Source organism: Pseudoliparis swirei, chromosome 11, assembly GCF_029220125.1.
Source record: "Pseudoliparis swirei isolate HS2019 ecotype Mariana Trench chromosome 11, NWPU_hadal_v1, whole genome shotgun sequence".
NCBI lineage: Eukaryota > Metazoa > Chordata > Actinopteri > Perciformes > Liparidae > Pseudoliparis > Pseudoliparis swirei.
In genome coordinates, this window is record NC_079398.1 from 17,262,287 (window position 1) to 17,285,756 (window position 23,470).

The 23,470-nt window shown below is 49.2% G+C and overlaps 1 protein-coding gene across 2 annotated transcripts in view; it reads right to left on the bottom strand.

Annotated features, from left to right (window-relative positions):
- Positions 1 to 8,724: 8,724 nt before the first annotated feature.
- Positions 8,725 to 23,470, bottom strand: part of LOC130201448 (protein jagged-2-like) — a 46,638-nt gene continuing 31,892 nt past the window's right edge. For both annotated transcript variants that reach the window (XM_056426474.1, XM_056426473.1), the window contains 10 exons: positions 23,295 to 23,408; positions 23,090 to 23,206; positions 22,952 to 22,979; positions 20,049 to 20,134; positions 19,469 to 19,582; positions 19,258 to 19,373; positions 18,904 to 19,167; positions 17,965 to 18,096; positions 11,947 to 12,106; positions 8,725 to 11,384 (listed from right to left, as the gene is read on the bottom strand). In XM_056426474.1, the coding sequence (XP_056282449.1) occupies positions 10,870 to 11,384; positions 11,947 to 12,106; positions 17,965 to 18,096; positions 18,904 to 19,167; positions 19,258 to 19,373; positions 19,469 to 19,582; positions 20,049 to 20,134; positions 22,952 to 22,979; positions 23,090 to 23,206; positions 23,295 to 23,408 (1,646 nt within the window). In that variant the 3' untranslated portion in view covers positions 8,725 to 10,869. The remainder of the gene's footprint in view (positions 11,385 to 11,946; positions 12,107 to 17,964; positions 18,097 to 18,903; positions 19,168 to 19,257; positions 19,374 to 19,468; positions 19,583 to 20,048; positions 20,135 to 22,951; positions 22,980 to 23,089; positions 23,207 to 23,294; positions 23,409 to 23,470) is intronic.

Below are 23,470 nucleotides of genomic sequence, written 5' to 3' on the forward strand. Positions count from 1 at the left end.
TGCGCCCAGCCCACGGCTCGTAAAACCTTGTCAACCCCAAGACAAACAATTAATCCTTCAACTCAAGCAGAAGCACGCAGGAAAATTATCAAATTCCATCTGCAGCTCATCCGACGCTCGGCAGGAAGCTTCTCCGTCTCCTCGTCCCCTGCAGTCGGCGGATCTCAACATGTTGAGATGAGATGTGTGTGGAGGAGGCGTGAGGTCACCAGCATCGCGCTGTTAGAGGCTGCTCGTGTCTAAAGGTGCCTTCACACCAAAAGCAAAACTATTTTTCGCGTCGCCCAAAACGCGTGAGTTTACTCGCTCGCCATTCTCCGTGTTCTCGCCATAAGCGTCGAGACGCTCCGTGAGGGGCGGGGCTTATCTCCGTGTCTCGTCTCCGTAAAGACCGTTATCATCTCCTTCATCCACCAGAGTAACTAACCACTAGTTCTGCTTTATATTAGTTGTGGACGTCCCACACACTAACGCCCTCGTGTTTGGGTTCATGACGTCACCCGTAGGCTCACTCAGCTCGGTCACTTTCACCGATGAAGTTACTGTTACGTCTGAAAGACTTCCGCTTCCAGCTCTACGAGAGCGGAACTCGAGAGCTGATTGGCCCGAGTTGCGAGATGACCGCCTCAAAGTTGAAATATTTCAACTCGGGGCGAAAATTGCGCCGCTGAAAACGTGCCGCTGTAAACGCGTCGGCCACATCGCGTCGCCCCAAACGCGCCGCCCGGGAAAATATCGCATCTATCACAGCCACACGCGTCTGTACGTTGACTTTTCATGGGATTCGGTCGCGCGAAAAAATAGTTTAGCTTTTGGTGTGAACGCACCTTTAGAGTCCAGGACGTCACGATGTGCAGCTTTAAATATCAACATTTATGATGCTGAGCCCAGATATGCAGTCTGCCCGGTAACACGATCAAACCTGCAGATGGATTAAATAACCAAAACCCCCGATATAAAGCACGAGATACAGATTAAAGAAATATGTTTGTGTCTCTTTGTAGTTGTTTCATGCCTCTTTGTAGTTGTTGTCTGTATCGTTGTAGTTGTTTTCTGTCTCTTTGTCATTGTTGTCTTTCTTTGTTGTCGTTTTCTGTCTCTTTTTAGTTGTTGTCTGTCTCTTCGTAGTTGCTTTCTGTCTCTTTGTAGTTGTTTTCTTTATTTGTAGTCATTGTCTGTCTCTTTGTAGTTGTCTTTCTTTGTAGTTGTTTTCTGTCTCTTAGTAGTTGTTGTCTGTCTGTTTGTAGTTGACCTATGCCCTGGCCTTGTGTCCCTTTGTGGCAGCTGTGGGGGTAGAGTCTCCAATTTGGCCTCGGCTGCTGGCTGGTTGGTAATCAGCCAGCAGCTGACGCGGCTCTCATAAAAGGAGCAGTTGAGAGTGGAGTGATTAGTGTGAGCAGAGGCGCCGTCGTGCGGTCTGCTGAGAAATAAAGCATGTTACCGAACAGAACCTCGTTGGTTGTGGCTAATCCTTGCTGCTTTGGGGGGAAACCCACGGGTGACGGCCCGAGAGTCGTTACACCCTCCATGATCAACATGATCTTCATATAAAGGTTCACTCAGGAGACAACAGCTGTATTGTGTGACTGAAGTTGTGAGTCTAGTAAACAGCCTCAACTTCATCCTGATGAATCGCATCTCGGTGCCTCCAGTCAGCCTCCTGAGATCCTGAGCCGGCTAAAAGTTCTATTTTTCATCTTTCAGATTTCAGTATTCATCCTAGAAACTAAATCAGATTCCTAACACCAGGTCAGTGCCTCCAAATGACGAGGCGGGAGAAGCTCTCGATTGAATATTAAGCGTCGGGCCCACAGAGCAGAGCATGTTAACCAAAGCCCACGTGTTCCTGGTGTTATACAAACACCATAAAACATGACTGAGCCTTCGAGGTCTCAGGTAGAAGCACCTTTGCGGACTCTCTGAGGTCTGTGCACACCTGGAGGCGGACCGATCACCTGGATGAATGAGTTCCCCGTCTCACGACCAGGGAATGGGAGCCGGAGACTTCCTGGCCGTCATCAACCATCTCTAGAGACTCGACGCTCGCCGCCTCGGGCCGTGACCTCTGTGACCTCTGGGCGTCCACCACGAGGTTGTCGATGAGAGCCACCGATATCGGCATGACGGCTGGTGGCCTTCTGCTGACAGATTAAACGGTTTCTGGCAGGTTGACGACCGCCGGCGTGTGGGCGGGGCCTCCCCCTCCAGCTGCGTGACGGACAGCTCGTCAAGCTGAGTGACAGGAGCGCCGAGGCTGGCACGATTTATGCCGACTCACGGCGAAAAGAGACTGGTGGAGCTGCAGTCGAAGCACAGTGTGTGTGTGTGTGTGTGTGGGAGGGGGGGGGGGGTCTGCCCTCGGGTTGACGTGCTTACTCATAATGAGAGCTGATTGGGGGCTTAATCACGCATTAAGCCTTTTTGTTGCACCTCCGGCCAACTGATGACACAGAGGTCCGTGTGTGTGTGTGTGTGTGTGTGTGTGTGTGTGTGTGTGTGTGTGTGTGTGTGTGTGTGTGTGTGTGTGTGTGTGTGTGTGTGTGTGTGTGTGTGTGGAGTGAAAGGTCGGAAAGATCTGGATCACACTGCGGTCATCACTATCCTTACATTTACTCGTGTGTGTTTTTAGGTGTGTGTGTGTGTTTTTAGGGGTGTGTATGTGTTTTGCATTTAAAATGTAAAGTCACATATAATATAGATACAAATTCCCAAAATTTAATTTGAAGATGTTTTCAAATAAATCCACATTAATGTCAATATTTAGTGTCAACCAAATAATAACTGACGTGTTGTATATTGTTATTACTTACAATTTATGTATGCAAGTTATGCATCTCTTTTACATACATTTTTTACCACGAGACCCCTTAAGGCACCCTATGACCCCTTAAGGCACCCTACGTCCCCTTAAGGCACCGTAAGACCCCTTATTAAAGGGCACTACGATCCCTTCAGGCACCCTAACTGTGGGTTAATCTCAGTGTGTGTGTGTGTATGCACACGTGTGTGTGACAATAAAAAGTCTAACGTGAATGAAATTGTTTGCTCAGGTATGCAGCGTGGGCTCAGAGTATTCGTTGGCTCATCTCTACTCACACACACACACAGACTCACACACACACACAGACACACACACTCACACACACTCACACAGACACACAGACTCACACACTCACACACTCACACAGACACACATACACAGACTCTCCTTCCCTCTCATTGTTTTGAGTCCTCCTCCTCACTTTGATGTGAGGGGTCAAGCCGACCCCCCCCCCCCCCATATGCCCCTCCTGCAGAAAGCAGAATCCTCCGCGTCGGGAACATCTGGGCAGGGCGCCACTCAGCAGCGCCGGCTTGGCAGGCGGTGGCGTTGGCACCGACAACCTTCCCACCGGGGGCCTTTGATCTCCGTTTGAACATGTGGACCCGGCCTAACCCTGGGAGGAGTCGGAGGGCCGGAGGGGCCGAGGAGGGTCCGCCCCGAGGAGGAATCCGGCTCTCCTGCTGTCCTTCCCCATCTCCCCGTCTCTTCACCTCCTCCAGCATCGAACACACAGTCAACACTCTGGGAAACCATGTCTCAAAAAAGCTTTGATCGGGGGTCAGCGAATCCTCTCCAGACCTCCAGAACCAGGAGCAGGTTTGACCCCCTGGGGGGGATCAGGTGCGCATTGGGCTCATAACTCCGGTGGTGAGAAGTAGTAATTACTCCATCTGAACAGAGCGGAATATTAATCAAATGTCACGTGAGTCACATTCCTCAGATAAAAACCCCAAAATGATGCAGTCCTGTGTGGGAGGAGCTTCCGAGCATGTCATTAAAGCTGCTCACTGAAACGGGGATTATGTCGAGTGCAGAGTGTTTTTTGAGTTTGGTTGCTTAGTTACGTACGTGTCTCAGGAAGGTTCTCGAAGAACATCGACGTGTGAAGTCAGAACATGAAGAAGAAGAGGGAACGATGACTTTTGTTTGTTAACGTGTGATGAAAGACACACTTTTGCTTATTGGCCAATCAGAGCACAGCGTTGGTCAGCAATGACCGGCGGCCAATCACAATCTCGGGTCCGGCAAAGGTTTCAGATTACATTCCTACAACAGACAGGAAGTGGGCGTCGTCATTGTGACGTCACGTCGACTGTGTATACGTCTCCGGTGTCGACCTGTCTATCCCCCTGTAGCCCCGCCCCTAAAGCGTCCCCTGCTTTATGGTCTGTTTGACTGTAAATCACATTTTATTTGATCTTATCTAGCGAGTCGTCTTCTTGGTCTTTTTTGATGACACATGAAGTTTAAAGCGTTGGTCCCGTCGCCGTGGAAACCGCTTTGAGTTAATTGATCTGATTGGACGAGCATCAAACGGGCCGTGAACCCTCGATGAAGCCTGGAATTATGCTTTGTAAACCTATTTAATGCACATTTGGGGATGAGATTTGTGGATTTTAGAGCAATAAATAACATAAAGTTCAGACAAGTAAAGATTAACAAAGATTAAAGAAATAAATTCACTTCCTGTCGTCTTTGGAGCTCCAATCTGTGTTGTCTGGCTCCATGGACGTAAAGATATATGGCTTATTAAATATACTCAATCCGACATCACTTTACTGACGTCACCATCACAACTAACAACAATCACCATTTACTCTCGTTCTAAATGTTTAATGTTCTTTTAGCTCCTATTTTTGATGGTGGAGACCAAAAATAGAGAAAAAAGAGATTGTGTTTTTACAGTAATGTCGTATCTGCTGGTTGCATTCAAACTTAAAAGATGATAATAAATCTGTGATATGTCATCAATCACAGCGTCGCACAACGTCGTGTTACAAACGTGGCGGCCATGTAAACAACAACAACCCACGTGACTCACTCAGTTCAGGGTCAGGGTCCCGAGGCCTCCGAGGTTCAAGAGTTCAATTCAATTCAATTCAGTTTATTTGTATAGCCCATTTTCATAAATTAGAAATTAGTCTCAGAGTGCTTTACAATCTGTACACATAGACATCCCTGTCCCAAAACCTCACATCGGATCAGGAAAAACTCCCAAACAACCCTTCACGGGAAAAAAGGGAAGAAACCTTCAGGAGAGCAACAGAGGAGGATCCCTCTCTAGGATGGACAGAACAATAGATGTCATGTGTACAGAAGGAATCATTTAACCCAAATTAAAACACAGTAACAGAGTGTATGAATAGTTGGTAGTAGGCATGGACCACGATCGAGACCTCGATGATCCATCAGGCAGATGGAGGTAGAGAGGTGGAGTGGGCGGAGTCTCAGCTGGGCCATGGCATAGTTGGTAGTAGTCATATTCCACGATCCAGACCTCGATGATCCATCAGGCAGATAGGATCTATGACGTCTCGGAGGGTCCGATGACCCTATGAGACGTGAAGTCAAAAGGACTCCGGGGAGAAAGCAGAGTTAGTAATGTGCAATAGAGAGAGGAAAATTCATCCACAAGGAGGGAGAAAAGAGGAGAGAGATGCTCAGTGTATCCTAAACGTCCGCCGGCAGCTATAAGCCTATAGCAGCATATCAAGGGGCTGGACCAGGGCAAACCTGATTCAGCCCTAACTATAAGCTCTGTCGAAGAGGAAAGTCTTCAGTCTACTCTTAAACGAGGTGACTGTGTCTGCCTCCCGGACTGAAGGTGAAGCTGGTTCCATAAAAGAGGAGCTTGATAACTAAAGGCTCTGGCTCCCATTCTACTTTTTAAGACTCTAGGAACTACAAGTAGTCCCGCATTTAGTGAGCGTAGCTCTCTAGTGGAGCAATATGGTACTACAAGCTCCTTAAGCTATGATGGAGAGTCACCAATCAAGGCTTTGTAGGTTAAGAGAAGCATTTTAAAAGTGATTCTTGATTTTACAGGGAGCCAGTGCAGAGCAGCTAGTGCAGGAGTGATGTGATCTCTTTTCTTAGCTTTAGTGAGGACACGAGTTCTCTAGAAGCTCACAGGAAGTTCCTCACACGTTTGTGACACGATCCACTTCCTGAAGTCTCAAGTCAGTGTCGTATCTTCTTGCCAGCCGGAGGATGATGATGGAATTGATGATGAAGAAAGAGGTTCGATGGACAACAGCACTTCGCAAGAATGTTGAGTTTATTCTTAACAAGTACAGGTCAGGGAACAAACGCCTGCAGGCCGTTTGGAGTACTTTCAGGCACCAAATGGAAAAAGACTATTGAACATGCATTTTAACATACGTTTTATACACAACAAACGAGGTGGAGTTTATTGTTACCGGCCTTCGTGGACCAATCATATGCAGGCATAATTACCTAATCCTAAAACTGATCAACTAAGTTTGACCCCAGACCCGTTTAACCCCCAGGTTCATGCCTGAATGGCCTTTGGGCCCAAATTAAAGACAGGTGAAAAACACGTAATGTTCTAGAAATTATATAGCCCCCGCCCCATGTTCTTAACCTGCAACCTAGTGGCGTAATCTCTCAAGGCCAAGGCACAATCTTACATGTTATTTTTTTTGCGTTATATATTTATATATTTTTTTGGAATAAAAAACAAATAAGTTTTTTAAAAACGTCAAACCTACAGTCCAAATTTTTTTACAAATAAATATATATACAACAATTCTAAACATAATCAATAACATACATAATCAAGTGAATAAATAACAATTACAAAATTACAAAAAAGTTAAATGTTTAAATTAAAAACAAAAAATAAGAATATACAAATGTAAACATTTAAAAAATTACAAAATTACAACAACAAAAAATTAAAAAAGTGTAAATAAAAGAATTGGAAAATTAAAAAAAATGTAAGTTAAAAAAATTATGAATATACAAATTTACAAATTTACTAAATAAAAAAAAGAAGAAGACAAAAAAGCTCAGCAGGTCAAACTAAACCGCAGAGACGAATACAATACAAATGTTGAAAGCTATTTTACAATAAAATGTTTAAATAAACCAAGATACACCATGTCTGTTTAGTAGCAGTTCTGGACTTCAAATGTATCACATGTATCGCTTGACCTCATCGTGAACCCCAGAACCGCGAATAAACCGACCTTTTTAGTGAGGTTATTTTACCAGCTGTTATTTATTTGCAGCCTGTTTCATCGCGCTGCCCGTGGCTGAGACCCCCTGGAGGACCCGGCGTGGACCAGTTCGGCTCCTGTGAGAGTCCGGTATCGACTTGCATCGCCGCACTGTTGGCCGACACGCGATCTCATCGCCGCCGACTCCATTGTGCTTCCCTCCAAGTGGGTCAGCCGCCGTGCGGCCTCGCCGTGCGCGTGACCCGAGAGCCAACCCGGGATTCCAGACACGTTTCCCATTCTTCCCGCAACAACTGGCGGGTTAATGAACACGCGGCGCGGCGCACAGCGACCCGCCGAGCAGCTGCTGGAGCGGAGCGGGCGGCGTTAATCATTTCCCACAGCGCCGTTAGAGGGGCAGGGACGCCGCCTCATTGGTCCGCTGACAAAAGGAGGCGGGAGGCAGCGAGGGCGATTGGCTACCTGGAGACAGGACAAGGTGTGACACACAATGAAGATCTTAGATAGAGAAGAAAAAAACAGAAGCAACATGGGACATTTTACAAAAATGTTTTAACTAAAGTGTTCTACATATTCTCGTCAGTTTTTGAAAATATTTAGAAAATACTTATCGACCATACTTTCCGCTCGTCACGATATAAGTTGGCGCTCAAACACTCCGTGAGACTTCAGGCATAGAACGTACATAAATAACGAGTTAACAGTAAACAAGCTTCACGACGTTCCATAACTAACGTTTACTTTTGACTCCCGGGTGAAAGTCCCGTGTTCGTTTGACTCGTTATTTTCCCGCCTAACTTACAAATATTCTACGTTTCCGTGGTTTGAAGAAATGTTGTCTTTGTTCAATTACTCTCGCTGCCAGAGGGGGGCGATAAACACTCGGAAGTCTCCATGTTAATATCAAAGTTTAAAAAAAGTTAATATCAAAGTTAAAATCAAAGTTTGAACCAGGGGCGTCTCTAGGATTTTGATACATATGGAGCTTAGCCAGTGCAGCTGCTCGCCATGTTGGTGCCCTAAGTATAACTCCTTCATGATGCCATGATGGGTGGGGGGGGGCGTGCTTGTGACAGTGTGCTCACCTGTGTGCACGGATGTGTCTGCGCGCATCACGGCAGAGCGATGCGACCCGAGAAGTGTTAAGTAAAAGTTTGAAACTCGTCACATTAAAGTTAAAGTTCGAACCTGGTCACGCTAGATTTAAAGTTTGCACCTCGTCTTGTCAAAGTAAAACTTTGGACCTCGTCAACGTAAAGTAAAAAATCGGACGTCGTCGCGTTAAAGTAAAAAATCTGACCTTGTCACGTTAAAGTAAAAGTTCGGACCTTGTCACGTTAAAGTAATAGTTCGAACCTCGTCACTTTAAAGTAAAAGTTCGGACATCGTCACGTGAAAGTAAAAGTTCGGACCTCGTCAAATTAAAGTAAAAAATTGGACCTCGTCACGTAAAAGTAGAAGTTCGGATCTCATTCAATTTAAAGTTCGAACCTCGTCACATTAAATACTTTTCCAGAGTTTTGATTGTTGGCTACGTAGTTAGCTAACGTTGAGAACGAGAAGCTGTTTTTGTCTAAATGAAGGACGCGTTGCATCAAAGTTATCTGGTATTTCATTTGATTGTGTTGTTTTGAACTGCAATATAAAAGCTTGACAGGTGGAAAAAAAACATTAAAAAAGAGACAAAACTAACAAAACTGCATTTTGGTATAAAATACTTTAATAAATAATAAGATTGTTCTAAGAACAAAACAAAAAAAATTCTACTAACAAACCAAAAAGACTTTTACCAAATTTTTTTTTACAAAATAATTACAAGGTTCTGCACATTCGGCCCTTCAGGACTCACAATGTGGGATTTACTGGCAGATTGTGAATTTGGGTTCAAAACAATTTGCTTTATGACAAAAACAGTAAAAACCAAAAAATGTTCATCCATAAAATGACAATTTTACTTTTTGTATGTGATGCCGAACATTTGTCTTCTTCTGTGTTCTTAGTGCAGAAACAGACTTTACAAAACACTCGACAACAAGCACAACAACAACAACTTGTTCCCTTCATTAGACCAGGATAGATACACGGAGTGGAGGCAGGGCTAAACATTTAGGATTCACACTTGTCCAATAACCTCAAACCTCACACCTTATTCGTCTATGAGGGCATTCGGTGTCTTGCAATGGGGCACTGTATGAGGCCCCCTCCACTTTACTGTATGTCGTGCCATTTGGAGTCCCTAATCAAGAGAGCATGTCATGGTTCAGGGCTCCTCAGATCATTGTGGAAGGAAAACAAAATGGAGGCTCTGAATTCACGTCCAAAAGAAAACCAAAAAGTTGCGTCTGAAATCTGTAAAATGTGAAAACCTGACGCACCAAACGTGTCGATTCCAGTGTCTGGGGATCCCAAATGGCGTGAAACACGCTGAGAATCCAAAAGGAACAATGTTGGCTTTGTGCAAGCGAGAGACGAAGATGTTTGGTTTTAAAAACACGTTTCAGGTTTTCATCCCTGTTCAGCCGTCAGAGGGTCTGAAGGGTCTGAAAGGTCTGTGGGTCAGAAGTATCTGAAGGGTCAGAAGTATCTGACGGGTCTGATGGATCTGAAGGGTCTAAGGGATCTGAGGGGTCTGAGGGTCTGAAGGATCTGAAGGGTCTGAAGGCTTCAGGAGAACGTCTCACACCATCTCCACAGGACCAGGAGGGCAGAACTACCTGAGGCTCGGATGCTCTCCGATAGGATCCAACAGGCGGGCTCTCATGACGGGCGTCCAGCACAGAGACACCAGCAGCTCATGTGGATGGAGACGAAAACCACCACCGGGATTTGCAGAAGAATTTGCCGGCGGGACCTAAAGGACCGTCCAGAACCCAGAACCTAGAACCCAGAACCTAGAACCCAGAACCTAGAACCCAGAACCCAGAACCTCATCGGCGTGTCTTTAGACGTGTCAACGGCCAGAATCAACGGAATGACATCATTAACGAGGACAACGAACACAGAGCTTAAGTTACTAAATATACAGCCTCTCTTCATATTTACATATGTACAGAAGAGTTGTGGATCTTTCCCTTTGATCTATTCTGCATAAACTCTAAAAGAGGGGAAGAAAAGAGAAAGAAAATAATAATAATAATAATAATAAAGGCTGAAGGCACTTTTCTACCGAGGCGAATACTGAACTATCGCCACGGTGACATCATCATTTAAAGGTATATACACGTGAGAAGCCTGAACATGGAACAGATGTGTATGAGTGTAAACAACAACAACAACAACAACAAGAGCTCAGAACTCAAACTCTGGATTCTCTGAGACAACTTTGAACGACTTTTTTTTGTGATTGTTTTGTTTTATAAAAAGATTTGAAGACAGTTTTAGAAAAAAAAAGGCCCGAAAGGTTCAGACTAAGGCAGAGAACGGTGGGGGGAGAGGGGAGGTAGAGAGAGAGAGAGAGAGAGGGGGAGAGAGAGGGAGGGAGGAAGAGAGAGAGAAGGAGAGAGAGACAGAGAGAGAGGGGGGAGAGAGAGGGGGGGGAGGGAGAGAAAGAACTAGAGAGAGAGAGAGAGGGAGAGAGGGAGGGAGGGGGGAGAGAGAGGGAGGGGGGTCCGTTAGTTCCGATCAGATCGGTGAACATTAATAATTCTCCGTCGTCGTGTTTTTCTTCCACGTCTTTTTTTTGGGTTGTTTTTGGTGAAGTCAGCTTTACGGTGGCGAGACGAGCCCAACAGAAATATAAAAGTGGAGCGTTCCTCCGGCCTAGCGGTCTCCAGAAGGGCGGAGTCTGGCGGTCTCCAGAGGGGCGGAGTCTGGCGGAGTCTGGCAGTCTCCAGCGGGGCGGAGTCACACGTAGTGGTCCTTCACGTCCTCGGCCAGCCTTGCGGCGTGCAGGTTCTTACACCGGTTGTCCTTGGGGCTGTACGCCGTCCGGTGCGGCGCCTTCACCGGGCCGCTGCGCGACGTGCAGATGACTCCACCCCCTTTGCCCGTCACCCCCCAGTCCTGTGACCCCGCCGGCGTGGAGCTCCTCCGCGGCGGACGCTTCTCTCCGGCACCCGGCGCCCTCTCCTCGTCCTCCTCTTCCCGCTGCGCCTCCCCGCCCTCCTCGCCCTCGGCGCCGTCGCACGTCCTGTCGGCGGGCGCCATCATCTTCTCGCACTCGTAGCGAATGTCTTTGTCGCGGTTGTCCTTGAGCGCGTTGCTCGGCCGCAGCAGCAGCTGGTTGTTGACGGCCGTGTCCGCCGCCCGCGACGCTCGCTCGCGCTCTTTCTTCCTCTTGCGGGTCCACAACACGCAGACCACGAGGCAGAAGACCCACAGCACGCCGAAGACCACGCACAGCACCGGGACCAGGTAACCTGGGGGAGGGGGGGGGGGTCAGAGGTCAGAGGTCCACGACGCTCAATCTCACTCATGACTAGATTCAAACACATCCAATATGTAATAATCTGCTGACACTGCGGTTATAAAGGAGACCAGAGGACTGCACAGTCACAACATGCGCCGGCCCTTTAAGAGGAGGGAAACAGTCACATCATGTGCCGGCCCTTTAAGAGGAGGGAAACAGTCACAACATGCGCCGGCCCTTTAAGAGGAGGGAAACAGTCACATCATGCGCTGGCCCTTTAAGAGGAGGGAAACAGTCACATCATGCGCTGGCCCTTTAAGAGGAGGGAAACAGTCACATCATGCGCTGGCCCTTTAAGAGGAGGGAAACAGTCACAACATGTGCCGGCCCTTTAAGAGGAGGGAAACAGTCACAACATGCGCCGGCCCTTTAAGAGGAGGGAGGAGTCGATGACGGAATAAAACAGTCAATTAAATAGTGAAAATATTAGCCGGATCACACACACACACATGCACATACACACACAGAGACGCGCACGCAAACACACACACACACACACACGTGTGACTCACCGACAGATGGCGGCTCCACCTGCGTCTCCACCTTGACCTCCACCACGGCCAGCATGACGGTGCTGTTGTGGCGCTTGGAGAGCGCGTTGATGACGGCGCTCGCCGCCTTCTGGATCCGCCCGCGCTCGCCGTCCGGCGCCCGCCCTTCCTCCTCGAAGGACTGAGGACAAGATGGAGGACAGGAATCAATGTGTGTGATTTACAGCGAGCTCCACCTGTGAGGACCTGCTGGAGGCTGTTAGGTGGGATACTGTGTGAGTGTTGTACTTTGTGTGAGTGTTGTACTCTGTGTGTACTTTGTGTGTACTTTGTGTGAGTGTTGTACTCTGGGTCCAACAGGAGAAAGACAACACATTCATCCGTCAGAATAAAGACAATCTCATCCTAACATCTGGCCGCCCCCCCCCCCCCCCCCCCGGCGAGTTAATTGCCTTATAAGGCGCTGAGGGTGAGAGCGGGGGGGGGGGTTCAATTAGGACAAACAATAGAGAGCAGCCAGCTGTGCTCCTCCACTCCTCTTTTCTTCTCCTGAGAGCATCAGCAGCTCATTCACACACCTCTAGCCCCGCCCCCCCCCCCCACTGTGACCGGGTCCGCTGCGGTCCTGTACAGAGAGCCGTGATCGAACGCTTGGCAGTCTGGAGGGTTTACTTCCTCCTGAAAGGTCTCTTTACTTTCTCATGATCGGATGGCTGAATAACAACAACAAATGAATAAAGGTTTCATTTCAAAGTGAGTTGGGTGGAGTGAGGTGGGTGGAGGTTCTCCTCTTCTCGTCTCAAAACAAGTCTTCAAACATCAGAAGAACGAAAACTAATCCTCCATTAAGAGATTAGAGCCCAAAGTGACTGATCCCCCCCCCCCCCCAGTCTGGGTGGCCGAGAGAGAGAGAGAGAAGCAGCAAGGTGTCCCAACATCTCTCTCTCTCTCTCTCTCTCTCTGAGCGTCAGAGTGACAGGTTGTGTGTGAGAGCTGCGGAGCGTTGTGTGTGTCTCTCTCTTTTCTGTTCTTTCATAGTTGTTTGTATTTAGTTTATGTGGTGTGTTAGTTGGGTTTCACAGTAGTTTAAATTGTTTGGTGGTTATTTGGTTTTTTTCTCTGGGTGTCTTCCCGCTGCCGGTGCCTCACCGGGCGCGGTGCGTGGCGGAAATGTTTGGCCCGGTTCCGCCCCCCCTGTTCACGAGGAGGCACGGTATGAAGATCGCCGGTGACTCCTCGTGCAGCGTGGAGGAATTGGCCCGAGCAGTCGGGAAGAAGGCGTGAAGTCCGCCGCCAAGATGAACGGCTCGGTCGTGATCTTCCTGGATCAGGTGGAGAAGGTGAGCCGAGTGGTGGAGGAGGGTCTCGCGGTGGGAGATTTGTTTGTGCAGGTGTTTCCGCTGGATCAGCCGTCCACCAGAATCCTCGTGTCAAACGTCCCTCCGTTCATCACCGATGAGTTCCTCAGCAGAGAGCTCTCCCGGCACGGGAAACTGGTCTCCCCGATCAGAGAGATCTCATCGGGGTTCAAGGAGAGCTTAATGAAGCATATAATGAGTTACCGTAGATCTGTTTATATGATACTCAACGACCGGAGCGCGGAGTTAAACCTGCGCTTCAGCGTCAGAGTAGATGATTTTAACTATAATATCTACGCGTCTTCATCGGCGATGAAGTGTTTTCATTGCGGGGAGGAGGGGCACACCGCGAAGGTCTGCTCGAAGCGCGGTGACCCGGCGCCAGCTGGTCCAGGCGGCGCGGGTCCGTCCGGCGCGTCACGCCGCGCTGCACCTGCGTGGGGGGCGGCGGGTGCGGCGGGTGCGGGAGCCGCCGCGGCTGCGGCGGCGGGGCTCGCAACAACGGCGTCTCTGAGAGGAGGCGCCGCCGGAGCGGCTCCGATTCCAGCGGAGAGCGCGGCGAGCGGCGTCACTGCTGCTGTACCCGACACACATGGGGCGGAGGAAGAAGGTGTAGGTGAGGAGGGGGCTGAGCAGGTGGAGATGGATGAGGAGGAAGCAGGGGGGCAGAAAGAGGCCCCAAAAAGAAAGAAGAGTGGCCAGAGCGCTGGCGGCGAGGCCAAAGCCAGCAGGGTGGAGGTGAGGAGGAGGAGTCAGGGGGCGAGGCCGGAGGACAGCGACTCTCCTCTGGTTTTAACGAATAGCCAAACACAAAAACTGTACACAGCCGATGAAATCAGTCTGTTTTTACACACAACAAAAAACAAAAAGAAAGTAGAGGTCAAGGATCACTTCCCTGACCTCATGGCTTTTCAGCACTCCTGCCGCTATCACATGGCGAAGAAAAAATTAGATAAGCAGGAGGTTTTTAGAATAAGAGAGATTTTACCCAAAGTGAAGGAGTGCATCCAGCAGGGGGAGGTGGAGAGCTCCAATGTGTGTTTTAATTGATTTGTTGGTTTTAAGTTGTATTTGTTTTTTAAACTCTTTTCTTTTAATGAACGCATTCAGAGTCGGAGTTTTAAACGTAAATGGAGCGAGGGACAGTAAGAAGAGAACATCTATTTATGAATTTAACAAGATGAAAGCTAACGATGTTCTCTTCTTACAAGAGACGCACAGAGACAGCACCAACGAGGCGGACTGGAGGAGGGAGTGGGGGGGGGGGGAAGTCCTCCTGAGCCACAACACCAACCTCAGCGGAGGAGTGGGCTTCCTCTTCTCCAGGGCCTTCAGCCCGCGGTCACTGGAGGTCAAACACATCGTCGAGGGGAGGCTGTTCTTAGTGAAAGCACGGTTCGACCTTTTTAATCTTGTTTTTATAAATGTGTATGCTCCAACAACCGGGGCAGAGAGGAAGCTGTTTTATCCAAAGTTAATGATGTTTTAAATGGCTGTGCCTCGGAGGATTTTTTATTCTTGGGGGGGGATTTTAACTGCACAGAGGATGATTTTAAAGACAGAAACCACACAGAGCCACATCCAGCTTCACAGCAGGTGCTGAGGAGGCTGGTCCATTCTCATGGCCTGGTGGGCGTGTGGAGAAGGATGCATCCGGACTGCCGACAGTTCACATGGTCCCACGTTAGGGAGGGAAGGATCTCCTCAGCCAGGTTAGATCGTATTTATGTTTTTAAGCACCATTTTAATATTTTTTAAATGTGCAGCATTGTTCCGGCTGGTTTTACTGATCACTCTTTGGTTTTATGTCATGTTTTTATTAGGAACTTTTTACCCAGGAGCGCGTATTGGCATTTTAATTCAGTTTGAACTTTCGATAGGAATTTTAGAGAGGTGTTGTTTTATTTTTGGGGCATTTTTAGGCTGTGGGGGAGTGGCGTGGCGGCCTCCCGGTTCTTCCACAAAAGCTCATATGGAAAAAGGACGGTTTTAAATATTTAGGGATATACCTTGGGAAGCCGAGCATGGTCCAGAAGAACTGGGAGGGCGTCACAGAGAAAATAGAGGGGAAACTGTCCAAGTGGAAGTGGCTGCTCCCCCAGATGTCTTTTAAAGGTAGAGTACTGGTTTTAAACAATCTTATTGCATCCCAACTGTGGCACAGGTTGACCTGTTTAGACCCTCCCTCGGGCTTCTTAGCCCACATACAAAGAAAAATGGTGGATTTTTTTTGGGAGGGTCTACACTGGGTGCCACAGGGGGTGCTGTTTTTAACCAGAGAGGAGGGGGGACAGGGCCTTGTCCACCTGGCCAGCCGGACGGCCACTTTTAGATTACAGTTTGTTCAGAAGTTTTTAACGAGTCCGGGGTTTTTAGTGTGGCGAGACGTGGCCAGCTGCATCCTCAGACGTGCTGACAACCTGGGGCTGGATACTGCTCTGTTTTTAATAGACTCCAGTATTTTAAAACTAAGTGGGCTGCCTCCTTTTTATCAGGGTGTTTTTAAGTCGTGGGCCCTTTTTAAACACGAAAGGTGCCCACAGTCTGACTCTCTGTTCTGGTTGTTGAGAGAACCATTAATTTATAATGCAAGAATGGACATTAGCAGCAGCGTCAGCCCTGGACTAATGGGGGCGCTGCTGCGAACAAAGACTCTTTGCCTGCAGCAGTTGGTGGGGCCGACGCTGAGCGACCCCCCCCCGGCCCTGGGCTCCCTGCTGGGGATGCATTCCGACCGGGTGGCGAGGAGGCTCCTGGAGCTGTGGAGGCAGAGGCTGACCGGGGCGGAGAGGAGCCTCATCAACGACTACAGCCAGAAGAGAACAGAGCCGGACCCTGCAGACCCCTTCCCAGACATCTCCCTCAGCCTGGGGCTAGGGGGACTCACCGGCCCCCTGCTAAGAACGAGCCACCCAGAAACATTTACAGTGAGAAAAGCAGACAAAAAGACACTGTATTTTAACTGCGTGAAGAGCATCAACAGGTCCGGACTGTGCAACAGACCGCCCACTGTGTGGTCAGAGAGACTTGGACATGGAGGCCCTGGCCCGCAGTGGGGGGTCCTATACAAGCCTCCCCTGAAGAAAAGGACCGCTGACCTCCAGTGGCGGATCTTACACGGTGCTGTCGCGTCCAACGCTTTTATTTCGGTAATTAATCCCGCTGTCCTGAGCCAGTGCCCCTTCTGTGACCTCCGGGAGACTATCTACCATGTTTTTAATGAGTGTAAGAGACTTTTGAGTTTCTTCGCTCTTTTAACATTGGTTTTTAGTCTTTTTAATGTGAAGAGAAGGTTTTTATCATGGGAGCTGCCTACAAAAAAACGGAAAAAGAAAAGTGGCAGCTCCTTGATTTTTTATCCGGCGAAGCCAAAATGGCCATTTATAACGAGGAAGTCCCGGGTGGAAAACAAAGAGGGGCAGGAGGCCAGGGCAGTGTGGCTCTGTAACATCAGAGCCAGACTCTGGCTGGAGTTCAGGTTTTATAAACACATTGGAGACCTGGATGCTTTTAAACAACGGTGGTGTTTTAAAGATATTGTTTGTTCTGTGGTGGAGGAGGAGCTGGTATTTGCACCATTTTTTATTCGGTAAAACATGTTTTCTTTTTTTAAATGTTTTTTTGTTTTGTTTGTTTGCTTTTATTTTAAACAACCTGATTTTTTAAAACACTTTATTTTTAAAGAAACGTTGTAATGGAAAAAAAATGTAAATAAAGTGTTTTTCAAAAATTAAAAAAAATCTCCTCTCTTCTCTCTCTTCCCTCTTCTCTCCCTCCCCTCTCCCTCTTCTGTCGTTTCTCTTTCTTCTTCCCTTCTTATAATATATTTATATAATATATATATATATTATATAAATATATATATATATTATATAAAGGAAAGAAGCATAGTTCACATTTCTCCTCTGGAAACGGTTTGCAGTGACATGTCGAGAGAGAGAGACGAAAGAGAGAGAGAAAAGAAAGAGAGAGAGAAGAAAGAGAGAGTGAGAGCTTCAGGGGAGTGTTGTTAACTGTATGAACTCCTCATGTGTGACTTTGTCTCAGGATGTTTACTGAATACATCATTTGACACAAAATATTAAAACAAAAAAAAGCTTTTAAATAGTTTTTAAAAAAGTTGTAAAAATATTTTTCTAAATATTGTAACAAATAATGTTTACATTTTATTTTACATAAAAAGAAGAAGTTTTTTAATAGTTTTTTAATATTTGTGAAATATTTGTGAAATATTTGTAAAATATTCCTGTCAGAGATCAGAGCGGCTATGAAATCACAAACAACTTTCATTTGATAAAATATTAACAGGATCATTCGCATTCCAGTACAATTATAAATGAATCAGTTTTGTATCTTTAAGTTTTGAATGTTTTAGTTTTGCATCTTTTTGTATTTTTGTATCTTTTAGTTTTATTATTTTTTAAATCATTTTTTTTGTATATATATTTTTGTATCTTTTATTTAATTATTATTTATTTTATTATCATTATTTTTTCTAATCTTTTTTTTTTTATTATCTTTTTTTGCCAATATCAATGCTGTGTTTCTGTGTGTGTGTGTGTGTGTGTGCGCGCGCATCTGTGCATGCGTGTCAATGTGTGTGTGTGTGCGTGCTTGCATGTGTGAGTGTGTGACTGTGTGTGTGTCTGTGTGTGTGTGTGTGTGTGTGTGTAATAACTACCATGGCGACCTCCACCGCGTCCCCGTTGGAGTACGACAGGTCACACAGGATAAGCAGCGCTCGCTCCTCGGCCAGCGTCTGAGCCACGGGGAGGTACCGGAGCTCAGAGCAGATGTTCTCGACAGTGGTGCCCTGCGATACACACACACACACACACACATACAGATTAGTGTCTGCACTGCGAGCAACAATCAGCTTCTAATTCCTCCTATGTCCGTTTCGGCTCAGATCTCAGATCAGCGTCTCGTCACAGGAACTCGTTTCCATTCATAAAAGTCCATCCAGACCGGCTCGTAAACAAGAGAGGCTCTGATTGAAGACAGACCCGCAGCTGGAGGGCTGTGGATGTTTGTTTGTTGCACATGAAGAAGATCACAACCTCCAGACGTCGTCTTCATGTCGGTGCTGCCGGCCGCCGTCGTGGCGTGAGACGAGGATTACTAGTGCGTCTGCGGCCGCTCACGACTTAGCGGCGGCTATCCAACGCTAACGATCAGATGTGTTGTTGTGGCACGCGAGGGCCAGACGGGGACGCGAGGATCGGATCTGAGGCTTTGAAGCGTCTCTTCAGCCTCGTTTCAAATCTGCATTAAGAGTCTCGCTTTGAAAGAGGATATTAAAACCACGGAGCGTCACGTCTGGAACGTCACATTCTTAATTGTTTTATTATAACTCGTTTTTTTATTGCCATGGGGCGATGTTACAACGTTTCCCCTGTTTGATGTATTATGCTTTAACAGCCAATAAGAAGAGAGAGTGAATCATTTGAAAACTGATTCTAGGCTCCGCCCCCAAGAGAAGAGACCTCCGTGAGGAGATCGATGTTCGCACGATGTCGTTGCCACAGCTTCTGCTTTTGGCGCCGTCAACCCGCTGTGCACCCGGGACGCCGCCACCGAACTAAATTACACGTGGACGCGGTTACAGGAAGTGGCTCACCTGCGGCACTTTCTCCTTCTTGAAGATGAGCGTGATGCGGGCGCAGCCGCTGTCCAGGTAGCCGCTGTTGGGCTCGCACCGCGTGTGCAGCGGCGCCGGCGGGTCGGGCGTCGAACACACGCCCCATCGGTGGCACGGCGGCGAGAAGCAGGCGAGGAACTGGTGCTCCTCGCACTCGTGACCCCCGGGGCACGGCGGTCCGGTGTTCATGTCCGGGGAGGGCGCCGCCTTTGGGAGGAGGCAGGGCCGGCGACCGCAGCGCACCTGTGAAGAGAACGCGACACAACCTCAGTGAGCCTCGAGAAAAAAAACGTATCGGACCGGATCGGACGGCGTGCTCGGCGAGGCCCGGACCTTGGAGCAGCGGGCGTGGCCGTTGGCGCACTGGCAGGCGTTGCACTCCTCCTCCCACCGGCTGCCGTGAGGAAACTGCAAGCCGGCGTGACGGCACGCTTTCCCCAGGCCGATGACTGGAGGGGGGCGGAGAGGAAGTTAAGTCGATATTCTCCTTCGCTTAGCCGGCGGCGGCACCGCGGGGAAGCGCGGATGGCGTGGCAGAACTTACACTTCAGACATCGAGGCCCGGCGTAGCCCGGAGGACAGACGCAGTGGTAGCCGTTGATCTCGTCCATGCAGGTGGAGCCGCCGGCACACGGAGAAGACTGACACTCGTCCATGTCTGCAAGGAAGGAAGACAAGGAGTAAAGGGGCGGAGTCATAACTCGACCTCCGCTGAGCTTTTGGGAGATTTGAATGTTGCATTCAAATGTCTTCAATGACGGATGGAATTCAAAGCGACCGACCTGTGCACAAAGCAGTTTGGTCTGCATCGCTTCAATTGGATAACACTCCGCCTCTGAAAGGGCTTTTCTGAAGAGATTTTCTCCCAGAAGGCCGCGGAAGAGCGCACCGCCCCGTCTGAGCGGACCCAAGCTCTGACCCCGGCTCTGACCCCGGCTCTGACCCGAGGGGAGAGGTTAAGACCGCCTTCCTAAAAGGCTTCCTGATCTGCCGACCTGAAACAATCGGCTCGCCACTCCCCCCCCCAACCCCCTGCTGCGGCCTTTCACCTCTGACCCCGCCCACCCGACCCTCTCCACACACACTCCCCCCCCCCCGACCCCCTCCGGTTCCCAGGGACTCACTGATGCGGCAGTCCGGTCCGGCGAACCCCGGTGCGCACTCACATCGGAACCAATTGACGCCATCGACGCAGATTCCTCCGTTGTAGCTGCAGACAGGAAGGAGAGAGATACATGAGACCGTGAGGAACAACCCGAGACCGCGAGGAACAACCCGAGACTACGAGGAACAACCCGAGACCGCGAGGAACAACCCGAGACCGCGAGGAACAACCCGAGACCGCGAGGAACAACCCGAGACCGCGAGGAATAACCCGAGACCGCGAGGAACAACCCGAGACCGCGAGGAACAACCCGAGACCGCGAGGAACAACCCGAGACCGCGAGGAACAACCCGAGACCGCGAGGAACAACCCGAGACCGCGAGGAACAACCCGAGACCGCGAGGAACAACCCGAGACTACCGGCTGGCCAGAGGAAAGGTTCTGAACCCTCACGAGCGCCACCAGCTGCAGGGCGTGGTCAGCGCCCACACGGCAGCTATGTGTTGCTGCAGGGTTCTATCGTTACACGTACATCTTATCTTTTCACGGAGAGATGGAAGAAGATTTATATTCCTCCCCCGGGGCGGGGGCGTGGCTGGGGACCTTCTGCTTCTCTTTGCAAGCGAGCTTTTAAAGAGCCATAAATCACTGCCCGCCGCCTGAACGCTGCTCCTCTGGCTGGCTGACACACTTGGAGCTCGGATGTTCACCCTGATCTCTGACTCAGTCAGGAGATGTGGACCAGGTCTAGGCTCTCGGAGGTTTCCAGGGAAGTTTCACGTCGAGACCGACGTTATACTATGTCACTCTGCTTGATGTTGCTATGAACTAATTAACCCATAGGGATGAATACAATATCTACCTACCTATCTATCTTTCTATCTATCGATCGATCTATCTAGCTACCAATCTACCTATCTACCTGTCTATCGACCTACCTACTTATCTACCTACCTTCCTATCTACCTATCTACCTATCTATCTACCCACCTATCTACCTACCTACCTACCTACCTAACTACTTATCTACCTACCTTCCTATCTACGTAGCTATCTACCCACCTATCTACCTACCTACCTACCTAACTACTTATCTACCTACCTTCCTATCTACCTATCTACCTATCTATCTACCCACCTATCTACCTACCTACCTAACTTCCTATCTACGTATCTATCTACCCACCTGTCTACCTACCTACCTACCTAACTACTTATCTACCTACCTTCCTATCTACCTACCTACCTAACTACTTATCTACCTACCTTCCTATCTACCTATCTATCTACCCAGCTATCTACCTACCTACCTACCTACCAATCTAACTATCTATCTATCGATCTACCTACCTAGATAAATAGATAGATAGATAGAATCTTGAAGCTTCGCTCATCATCGTATCGTCGCATGGAGCTTCGGAGGTTTGAGACTCTGCTGGTGTTGGTTTCAGGGTTTTCACCCCCCCCCCCCCCCACCACCACTCTGAAGCTGATCCCTGATCAATGTCCAGACTTCATATGTAAATCCCTGCAGACCACATACTGAGCAGCCCCCTCCCCCAACACCTCCCCTAATCACACCCCCAGGTCTTCACACTCTCCCTAAACCCCCTCTTCCTAAAAACCCAAACCACCACTGTTCCACCTGCCAGTCATTGAAGAGGCGGGTGAGGAGTAGAGAAGTGGGGGGGGGGGGGGGGGGCAGCCTTCCTGATTCAGAGAAGCTGTCAGGAGTGTTTGTTTCCTCTTGTGTGTGTTTGCTGTATTGTTGACAATAAAAATGTCAAAACTATAAGAAAAAAACTGGAGCTGTCCCTTGTAGCTGCTCCCTGTAGCTGCCTCATGTAGCTGCCTCATGTAGCTGCCTCCTGTAGAAGGCCCCTGTAGCTGCCTCTTGTAGCTGCCTCTTGTAACTGCCTCCTGTAGCTGCCCCTGTAGATGCCTCTTGTAGCTGCCTCTTGTAATTGCCTCCTGTAGCTGCCTCCTGTAGATGCCTCTTGTAGCTGCCTCTTGTAGCTGCCTCTTGTAGCTGCCTCTTGTAATTGCCTCCTGTAGCTGCCTCTTGTAATTGCCTCCTGTAGATGCCCCTGTAGATGCCTCTTGTAGTTGCCTCTTGTAGCTGCCTCCTGTAGCTGCCCCTGTAGCTGCCCCTGTAGCTGCCTCTTGTAATTGCCTCTTGTAGATGCCTCTTGTAGCTGCCTCTTGTAACTGCCTCCTGTAGCTGCCCTTGTAGATGCCTCCTGTAGCTGCCTCTTGTAATTGCCTCCTGTAGCTGCCCCTGTAGCTGCCTCTTGTAGCTGCCTCCTGTAGCTGCCCCTGTAGATGCCTCTTGTAGCTGCCTCTTGTAGCTGCCCTTGTAATTGCCTCCTGTAGCTGCCCCTCTAGATGCCTCTTGTAGCTGCCTCCTGTAGCTGCCTCTTGTAGCTGCCTCTTGTAGCTGCCTCTTGTAGCTGCCTCTTGTAGCTGCCTCCTGTAGCTGCCCTTGTAGATGCCTCCTGTAGCTGCCTCTTGTAATTGCCTCCTGTAGCTGCCCCTGTAGATGCCTCTTGTAGCTGCCTCCTATAGCTGCCCCTGTAGCTGTCGTCCGAGCTGCCGTTCTCTGCGTTAATATCAGCGAAGAAGAAGAAGATCAAAGGTGGCTGCACCCGGCAGAGATAACTATGTGAGTTCAGGGCCGCGGTCCAGAGCGCGTCGGCTGAACCCAGGAGGTCGAGTGAGGTGAAGTTCACAACCGGGAACAGAAGTCATACTTCAGCCCCAGAAACAGGTGGTAAGCCGTGTGCCGAGCCCCGAAGCCGATCCACGGGGAGACGACAGGTTTCTACAGGCCGCCAGTCAGAGATTTATTTCAGCTGGCGGCTTCAATAACCGTCACCTGGAAACCATCCACAGCCGACACACGAGGAAGGAAGAGAGTCTCACCAGGGGTGGGGGTTGCAGTCGTCCACATCTGCAAGAGAGAAAAGAAAAATACGTCGATAAGTTTAGAATCTAAAGTCCAGAAGAGAGGATGAATAACTTGTATTTATGCCCCCCCCCCCCCCCCTGGATGTGGCGTACTCTGTGCACAGGTGGCTCCCTCCCAGCCGTCCTTGCAGATGCAGGTGAAGGCGTCGCCGCCTCCGACACACGTCCCTCCGTTCTCACACGGCCCCGAGTCACATGTGCTGTTCTTGGCTAAACAACAACAACAACAACAAAACAGATGATTAGAAACGTTTCCTCTGTGTAACTCCTGCAGGCTCCAGGCGGTCCGGGCCCTCACCCGTGTTGCAGGTGCTGCCCCCCCGGCCCGAGGGGCAGCTGCACAGGAAGGAGTCCCCGTGGTCGTAGCACGTGCCCCCGTTGCTGCAGGTGCTGGCGTCGCACTGGCTCTCGCCTGCAAGGAGAGGAGTTTGTGTTGAGAACATCGCGATCCTCCAGTCGCATTACCCATCATGC